The sequence below is a fragment of the Macadamia integrifolia genome, chromosome 2, assembly GCF_013358625.1.
Source record: "Macadamia integrifolia cultivar HAES 741 chromosome 2, SCU_Mint_v3, whole genome shotgun sequence".
In the NCBI taxonomy this organism is placed as follows: Eukaryota; Viridiplantae; Streptophyta; class Magnoliopsida; order Proteales; family Proteaceae; genus Macadamia; species Macadamia integrifolia.
In genome coordinates, this window is record NC_056558.1 from 9,698,956 (window position 1) to 9,708,777 (window position 9,822).

Below are 9,822 nucleotides of genomic sequence, written 5' to 3' on the forward strand. Positions count from 1 at the left end.
AAAAAAAAAAAAAAGGGCAAACATTGTGGGTTATGAAAAAAAAGAAGTTGGTAGATTACATCCTGTGTCAAACACATGCTAACGTACAATGGTGCTTGTAGATTAGCTTGACCACTGAGAGAGAGTTGTTAGTCGTTTTTTTTTTGGTTATCAGTATGATATATGAAATGATTGGTTTTATTTGCAGTTAAAAAAATAATAATAATATATATATACAGTTAGTTGCTTAGGTGGTAATTTTATCTATCATGGGTTTCACTATTGAGTTGTGTAAAAATGTTGAAAGATATTGAAAAAATAAACTCAAGGGGGTGGCGCAGTTGGTGAGTAGTGAATTTGGTACGAGCTATAAACTCCCACTAGGCAATATTCGGTTTCATTCGATTTCGATTGTCGATGTCAACCGATCATAGTTAGTAAATTTCCATATTAACTTATAAATGGAAAGAACGTATTTTTGTATATAATTAACGTGATTTTTAAAAGTTAAAGTATTTTATGCGAATAATACATGTATTATATATATATCATACGTTTAAGGGATTCGCTTCAGATTCGAAGCCGCTGAAAGGGAGAGGATTTCGGTTTTAACCCGAAAACCATTGCCTTATGAGACCCAAATCCGAGTTTTATCTTCAGCCGTCGGATCACTCACCGCCATGTGTCAACAGATGAAGCCCTCTCCGCCCCTCTTCGCGAGATCTATTATCCACAGATGTTTTCCCAAACTGGAAACCCGAAGTCCCCAAGTCTCCATTCTCCATTCTTGGAACCCTAGCCCATTAACCCCTTCTTCTCCGTCTCCGTTGCCGGGCAAGCTCAGCGGTGGCCAGCGAGTGGACGAGTCTCCATACGAGGCTCTTGACTTGACTCAAACAATCAATAACCCTTCTTCCTTGAAGGCGATTACAGTTGGCAGCTGAAATTTATCAAGGGCGATTAAAGCGGCGGAAGGCCAACTTACCGTTCCTCTTCTCTGGCAAGTCTCCATATAAGGCTATTGAGTTGGGTCCCTGCCCTGGTACCTTTCTTCTTCTACGTCTTCGGCCAGCGAGTCTCTTTCTTCTCTGTAAGTTTTCATTTAGCCTAACCTGAAGAGCAAAGATTTGTATACAAATCCTCTCCTCTCATGTCGACAGTAGTGCTGAATCTCTTAGTATTATTAGCTACACGAAATTTCAAGGCTTCAGTTTCTTCCATGCTAAGCAGCTTACTGATGCTAATCGGCAATTCCACAAAGCTGCAACTGATAATTGGGTGCTGAAATCAGATGTGGAAGCTCCACAGTGACCATTCTAAATGTAAAATGTCAATCATAGATCACATTATATTGCTATTTCCACTATAGTCATACAGATACAGGTGGTGGATCCCATTTCTCAAGACTCCAGACCTTCCTATTTTTCTTTTCAAACTCAACGGCTCCTACTGGTCTAATGGGTTTGTTTTTTCTCGTTGGGTGGTTGAGGACTTGCAGAGCTTATATTTCATTTGAGGCATTTGTACAAACTTCAGTTAAATGTGTCCTAGCCAGAAAACGTAAACTCTCACAGATAAATGGTCAGCAACCGCCACTCTTTTTGTTTTTCCTTTTTTGTTTTCCCTCCCCCCATCATTGTGTATGTTGGATTTGTCCGATAAGTGGAGTCACAAATGAGCCTATCCACAACATTTGTTCTCTCTAAATCTGCTTTATTCCAACTTCTTCTTACCCTTCTTATGTTAAACTTAATTAATATTAAATGTAGAAATCCAGAAGAATGAAAAATGATTTCAAATTAGAAAGACAAATTGAATTTAAGTGTTCAAGAAAGTATGAGAGATTAGAATTTAGTTGCAAACAATCAGTTTTATCTCATTCTTATATATTAAACCTGTATTTTTACATAGCAACCGTATTAACATGTACCGTATCATTGCTGTATGTGTTTTATTGCGCTGGATTTTTGAAAAGTACTATTACCGTATAGTATGCTTAATTGCTGTACATATCTTTTCCCGAATTATTGCCGTTCCCAAACTTACTAACTATGCACCTAGTTGCCTAGCCCTTACATGATATGAAGGCTGGGACGGAACAGCTCAAAGCAACCCTGAAGCCGAAGAGGACGATCCAATAAGGCTGAAAATCGCGCATCAAACGCGCCATAGCGGCATAGAGAATCACCTTGCAGCTCACAACAAAGATTGTTTCTTTCGGCCTCTCCTTCACGTTGTGCTTTTACAAATCAGAGTTTGCAAACCTTCACCATGAGTCTACCGCAATAACCGATTTTGGATTCTTTCTCGGTCTCGGGTTAGCAGTAGATTCGCTTAGATCGGCTGACGAATAGTTCAAGGTCTTCTCAAAGCAGATAGCAGGTTCGCCCTACACTTTGCTCAGCGGTTCATTGCTCACCCAAGTAGTTATGTTCCCCTTTTTTTTTTTTTAAGTTTATTGTTTGAGACACAATATTGATTAATTGAGGGTTCTCTGTGCAGGATTCCCTTTTTCATTGAGTGCAATGAATCCATTGACATTGGTGAAACGTATACAGAACATCAATTCCAAAGAAGCGGCACTAGGAATTTCTGAAGATGCTTCGTGGCATGCAAAATACAAGGATTCGGCTTATGTTTTTGTGGGTGGTATCCCGTTCGATCTTACTGAAGGAGATCTCCTTGCAGTCTTTGCCCAGTAAGTCCAGAAAAATTTTATACGTTACTGATTTGCGTTCTAGCAGTTGAAACATTTGCTTAAACTCAAGTAGGGGAACATTAACTATAATTTCTCAATGTCACCGGCTGTTTCCCAATTTAATCTCACTTGAGTCCACACGTACCACTTTTATTTCCAATTTCTTTTTTGTACACTTAGCATCCATTGGGTAGCTTAATTTAGTGCGAGTCACAACGAGTACAGCTGCAACATAGTGTTCTTTTGCATTGGCCAGATCTGGACTATTCTGTCCATAATTTTCACTCTAAGATTTAATTGAATCCCATATGCTGGAGCACACTGTTGGTTGATCTCCCCTTTTTAGTGGGCAGATCATGCAGTCTGTAACCAACTAACCTCTTATTTATGGCGGGTAAGTCATGGTTACGAAATAAGGTTTACTAGCTGTTTTGGTTGAAAGGAGGAATTGATGTGAATCCGGCTAACAGTTCACTGGGTGTCAATCTATGTATTTTTTTGGTTTTTTTTTGGGGGGGGGGTGTCTTGACTCTATTTTTCACTTATGTTATAGATTCTTCTAATTATTGATAACAGTCTTACTAGTGGGCTATTTTTTTAGAAAGTCAGGGAAAACTAAGCAACTTAAGGAGAAAATTTATATCAGCAAGTAGAATAATCAGATATGCCTGATATCTTGGTCGAGTACTCTACCCTAATAAGAGTATTAGCGGCCTGCAGAAGGTCTTTGAGATCTAAGGTCAAAACAATGGTGCACAGACAGTCTTAGTGTCACTAGGAAAACAGAGCAGAATGTATGATGCTGGGATTTTGGAATGTATTGGAGGAGAGTTGAACAAGGAAATAACAAGATAATCGTAGGTTTGATTAAGGAAACCTGGCTTCAGTTAGCAAACAAGTGTTGGCTGGGTTTCAAATCATACCATCCCTAGTAGCTTCATTCCCATTAAATCACTCTTCCAACATTCAAATACAAGAAAGTAGGCAAAATAAAAGCTTCTACTGACAACTCATGACAACCTTGATTCTACCAACCAAACCTACGGAATCTACCCCTATAGACTTGGACAACCGAAGAGACCCATTATACCTTAACTCTAGATTCCTTCTATGGCATTGCATGTGATATACCCGTCCATGCATTCCCTTATTTATTACATAAAACATAAAATAAATAGGTGCATGTTGGACATCATCCAACTCTTTCGCTCATGTCCTGAAGGGCATGATTTGGAAACTACTTCGTTATCCATAACGACATCACCATCTTCCTTCTTAGAACAAGCCTCCATCACAAACATTTTTTTGCAATGGTGTCCAAGGCTAAATTTTTATTAGAATTGTAGCATAGCACCTTCGTGCATCGCTCCTGCAATTCTTCCGGAGACATCCTTCTAATGAAAGAGTTGGATGATTACATGTCCTTCACTCATTAGGTGAGATGTTCTCCCTATAGGACAAAGACATATCTCAGTGCTAGGACAAATTGTGTGGTTCATACAATGAGCTAACCCGATTGCTGCTGATTAAGATTGGGCTCCCAGCTAAGTCTCGGCTTTGATGCTTTCCTTCAATCCACTAATGATGCAGCTAACTTTGTTTGTCTAGTCTATCTTGTGGAAGGTAACTTACTTGAGGGTTTAATAGTCATGTACTGATCCATTATGTTGAAGCATGGTTAACTCATCAAAGAAATCATGAAACTAAGTGGGACCATATCTCAAGTGGAGTCCATTTCGAAATTCCTACCATGAAATCGTACCACTCTCTTGTTTAAGTAGTTGAAACCATAACTGAGCATCACACTCAAGGTGGAATGATGCCAAAACCGCACATTCTTCTTCAGGGGTCCCATGGAATTTAAAATACTGTTTAACCTGACACAACCAGCCCATTGTATCTTCCTCGCCATTGTAGCGGATCCAAAATTTCTAATTTAGAGGCAAAAGAATGTTGAGAGCCATGATGTTGTGATCCACCATTGACTCCTGACCTTTCGCCATCATCTCTAGATAGAGCTTGCGAATTTGTTCCCATCTCCTCAGCAGATAGCCTGTGAAAGAGCTCTATAAGTTTGTCCGACCATGAGAGATTCCACATCTTGCTTTTCCTTCTCCATTCCCAGACGTCGATACTGTAATGGTACGTATTGAGAAGGGTTCTTCTTGTTCTTAGATGTACTTATTGTGATTGAGAAAAATTAAGAAGTTGAATAGGGAAAGAATAAGAATATGAGTAGGTTTGATTGAAAAAACCTGGCCATAGTTTACACATAAGTGTTGGTTGGGTTTTAAATCATATCCTCCTAGAGAGCTTCATTCCCATTAGATAACGCTACCAATGTTCCAAGTAGGCAAAAGAACAACTCTTACTGAAAACCCATAACGATATTTATTCATCCAACCAAACCATAATACTAGGTTTCGATCAAAACCTATACATTTTTTCTTCTTCAAGTTTTGATGGCTGGTTTTAGCGGCCGAGTGGCCAAATTAAGTCATGAAACTTCTAGAACGCCCTATTTTAGGCTCTCTAAACATTGTGAAACTTTTAGATTTAAAAAAATTACACCTAAAATGGCAGTTCAACTCAGACCCTTTGCTGGAAGTGTACGTTATATGCATTCTCGAATATGATCTATTCCACACCAATGTTTAGTTCTAGAACCCATATAATTCAAGCAAAACAACTTAAATTTGTATTAAGAATGAATAGACATAAAATTATAAACCATTTGATGCATCATACATGGTTTGTTACAAAATAGACACATATATCATAGTCAACAATAGTACAATACAAGCAATGAGTCACCCCTATGCCCATCCTAGAGTCTTAGGCACCATTTGATAATGTTTCTGTTGTTTCTATGTCTAGAAACAACAGAAACGGTTTTTCACATTTCCAGAAACAAAAACGAATTTTTTGGTGTTTGATAAACCTGTTTCTCGAAACATTTTTTGCAGACATAATGCCATTAAAAAACCCAATAGTATCATCGGATGCCCAAAAGGGAGAGAGGGTTCGGTTGCCTCTTTTTAGGTTTTAATAGTTGAGAGATTTATCGGGCATAACAACCTTTTTTTTTTTTTTTTCTCAAATTCTTTTCTAGAAACAATAAACAAGTCCGACTTGTTTCGTCAAAGTCGTTTCTAGAATTGTATATAGGCATAAATTTGGATTTATGTTTCTAGAAACGGGTGAAACAGAACAACTGTATCAAACGCTTTTTAGGTTTCTCCGTTTCTGGGAACAAGAAAACACAGAAACGGCAGAAACGAAACGTTGTCAAACGGTGCCCAAGTTTCACACGAAATGGTCAAAATTTTTACCCATTTCAGGACTTTCGCCTGGTTTCAACTTCTAAACTTGGAAAAGTCAATTTCCTTGCTATCTTGGCTAAATCAATGTTGTACAAGCTTGGATCATTCTAGTGGTTATGAGCTTGCCTGAAACTCATTTGGTCTTAGAAGTCAGGCATCGTTTGACAACGTTCCGTTTTTGCCGTTTCTGCATTTTCTTGTTCCCAGAAACGGAGAAACAGCCTAAAGCGTTTGATAAAGTTGTTCTGTTTCACCCGTTTCTAGATACATAAATCAAAATTTATGCTTAATTAAAATTCTAGAAACGACTGTGACGAAACAAGTAGGACTTGTCTCGTCGTTTCTAGAGACGAATTTGAGAGAGAAAAAAAAAAGGCTGTTGTGCCTGATAAAATTTTCAACTATTTAAACCTAAAAAGAGGCAACCGAACCCTCTCTCCTTTTTGGGCATCCGATGATACTATTGGGTTTTTTAGTGATATTATGTCTACAAAAAACGTTTCAAGAAACATGTTTATCAAACACCAAAAAATCCGTTTTTGTTTCTGGAAATGTGAAAATCCGTTTCTGCTGTTTCTGGACACAAAAACAACATAAATGTTATCAAACGGTGCCTTAGTGTAGCTGAAATGAGGATGTTGAGGTCAACGTTCAAAACCATGCTCAAAACCAAAATAATTCAACCGAAACTAAAATTTTGGTCAAAACCTTGACCCTTTTTGTTGCAAGTTTTGATGGCCAAATTAGGTCCTGAAACTTATAGGAAACCCTATTTTAGGCCCTTTAAACATTGTGGAACCCTCAGATTTAAAAAAAAAAATGGTATTTTGACTTCAGACCCTAGGTTGGTAGCGTAGGCTATATACATTTTCTAATATGTTCTATTACATACAAAGTTTAATATTAGAACTCATATTATTGGAGTAAAACAACTTAAATATGCATTTGGAATGAATACACATCAAATTATAAACCATTTCGTTTATCATACATCATACATGGTTTCTTACAAAGAGTGAAATGTATTGGAGTCAACAGTACAACTAACAAGTCACCCCAATGCCTATTCTAGAGTCCTAGAGTCCTAGTACCACATCGAGTTCTGGGCAATGATCAAAACCACTAGAATGTTGTTGTTGCTGCTGCTGAATCAAGTTATCCTCTTGTTGTATCACAAAAGATGGCTGTCATAGTATGGCGGAAGAAATGCTTGAAGTCCACAGCAGCCCTATATATGGAATCCTCAATCCTCAACATACCGAAGGTACCCTAACCTAGGGTATAAAATCTATAGAAATTTGAATCACGAGGAACTCGATCGTGAGCCACTGCTATTGGATGGTGCTTGTGGAACTGGCACTAGCAAATTGTCACTTCTGCTTCGTTCCTCCACTACCTAAGTACTTGTTCCAACCTTGTGCAACATTGATTTGGCAAAAAAAAAAAAAAAGCAAAAAAAAATGGTTTTCTAAGCTTCATTGGCAAAACCTATCACAATGAACGAATTTTTGCCCATTTCTTAAGCCAAAGTAACGTTTTGGCGAAACAAAACTTCAGACCGAGGAGTGGTAAAACTAGAATATCTAAAATATTGCATGTGGTTTCATTTCGATCAATTTACGAAAACAAAATATTTTGCAAAATATCGGCCAAACTTGGAACTATGGTTGAGATGGATGAGTGGTAAAACTAGAAAGATAAAATAAGAGTGTAAAACTAGAAAATATAAAATAGGAATGAACTAATTAGAGCTAATTTAGGACTAGCTCCAATACATGATAAGTCGCAAGAAAGTTGTTTGAGGTAGCATGTACATGTGCAATAATAGAGGCCTTTGACTGCTCCAATACACAAGGGTGATTTGATTTAGATTGAAGGAGCCAAAAGAGTTAGCGGTAGGCCTAAATTGACTCTAATAGAAGTGGTGAGGAAAGACAAGCATAGCTAGAACTAAGAACAGATATGGCTATGAATAGATCTGATTGGAAAAAAAGGATCCATGTAACTGACCCCATTAGTTGGGATTAGTCTAAGTTGAGTTGAGTTGAGTTGAGTTGAGTTGAGTTGAAGTTATTTGGGAGGGTATGATTTGATGCCCAACCAACACTTGTTTGTTAATTGAGGCCAAGTTTTTGCAATCAAATCTTTTCTTATTTTGTCTTTATCTTTCTAGTTTTACCACTCATCCATCTCAACCATAGTTCCAAGTTTGGCTGATATTTTAGGACTACCAATACATGATAAGTTGCAAGAAAGTTGTTTGAGGTGGCATGTACATTTGCAATAATAGAGGCCTTTGACTGCTCCAATACGAAAGGGTGATTTGATTCAGATTGAAGGAGCCAAAAGAGTTAGCGGTAGGCCTAAATTGACTCTAATAGAAGTGGTGAGGAAAGACATGCATAGCTAGGACTAAGAATAGATATGGCTATTGTAGAAACGCAACCCTAAAACGATGCAGAAGATAATGGAAAAACAAAACAAACAATGCACACGGATCTTACGAGGTTCGGCAAGGTTGCCTACGTCCCCGGTGGGATGATATCCTGCTTCACTATCAATGGAGAATAGGGTTACAACGCTCGTCCTCACACCTCTCAGTATTGCTTGCATTACAGAGAAAGAAACCCTCGCTACAAATATATAGCGAAAAAACCCTAATCCGAAAAGTACACAATTGCCCTCCTGCCTGTCTAGGTGCTGCACCAGTACTCCCTGGATTAAACTGCGACGGAATACGAGACATCATACACCAACAACTATGAATAGATCTGATTGGAAAAAAATGGTCCATGTAACCGACCCCATTAGTTGGGATTAGTCTAAGTTGAGTTGAGTTGAAGTTATTTGGGAGGGTATGATTTGAGACCCAACCAACACTTGTTTGTTAATTGAGGCCAAGTTTTTGCAATTAAATCTTTTCTTATTTTGTCTTCCCCTGTTCTTCTTAATTGCAATAGGTACATCTAAGAACAAGATGAACTCTCCTTAATACGTACCATTGTGGTATCAAAGCTTGGGAATAGACCATCGAATGGAGAAGTTAGAACAAGATGTGGGATCTCTTATGGCCAGGTAGCAACATATCAGGAATAGACTTACAAAGCTCTTTGGTAAGCTATTTGCTTGGGAGGTAGGAGAAAATTCTGAAGTTCTCGAAAGGCATTGGTGGAAGATTAGAGGTTAATGGTGGATCGCAACATCACGTCTCTCAACATTCTTTCACCCTTAAAATAATAAAGTTGGATTTTCTCTGTTATAATGGCGGAGAAGATACAATAAGTTGGTTGTGTCGGGTTAAACAATTTTTCCAATTCCATGGGAAAACTAAAGAAGAATAGGTGGCTTTGGCTTCATTCCATCTTGTGGTTTCATGGTAGGAATTTTTAGATGAACTCCGCTTGATATATGGTGCCATTTATGTTGATTGGTCTGTAGTTCAAGGTCACTCTTCCTTATCCGAGATTGAGATGGGATAAGACCCAGACATCATAGTTGTCACGGCGCCAAGGCGAACCAAGGCGGTGGAGGGTTGTCTAAGCGCTTAGGCGCCCGCCTTAAGGCGAACTAGGTGAACAAGTGTTATTTTTTATTTTTCCTATTTTCTAACATTATTTAATAAGTTATATATACCTTGTATCATAAAAAATCAAGATTAAGCCACATTAAGTCATTAAAAATCAACATTTAGCCACATCAAATCATAAAAAATTAACATTAAGTCATATTAAGTTATAAAAATCAACATTTAGAGAAATGCTCTTATTCTATAATAAGTTTGACTGGTCAAATGATTTAATTTTTACATGAGACTTTTTGTAT

General features: G+C 37.9%; 1 protein-coding gene across 5 annotated transcripts in view; it reads left to right on the plus strand.

The window, feature by feature from the left end:
- The first annotated feature begins 727 nt into the window (after window positions 1-727).
- Window positions 728-9,822, plus strand: part of LOC122071834 (zinc finger CCCH domain-containing protein 25-like) — a 16,546-nt gene continuing 7,451 nt past the window's right edge. The window contains exons 1-4 of one of the 5 annotated variants that reach the window (XM_042636262.1): window positions 729-1,069; window positions 1,478-1,560; window positions 2,041-2,361; window positions 2,482-2,677. In XM_042636262.1, coding sequence (XP_042492196.1) covers window positions 2,505-2,677 — 173 coding nt within the window. In that variant the 5' untranslated portion in view covers window positions 729-1,069; window positions 1,478-1,560; window positions 2,041-2,361; window positions 2,482-2,504. Of the gene's footprint in view, window positions 1,070-1,477; window positions 1,561-2,040; window positions 2,406-2,481; window positions 2,678-9,822 lie in introns of all 5 variants that reach the window. The other 4 variants (XM_042636258.1, XM_042636261.1, XM_042636257.1 and 1 more) reach the window with 4 other exon arrangements.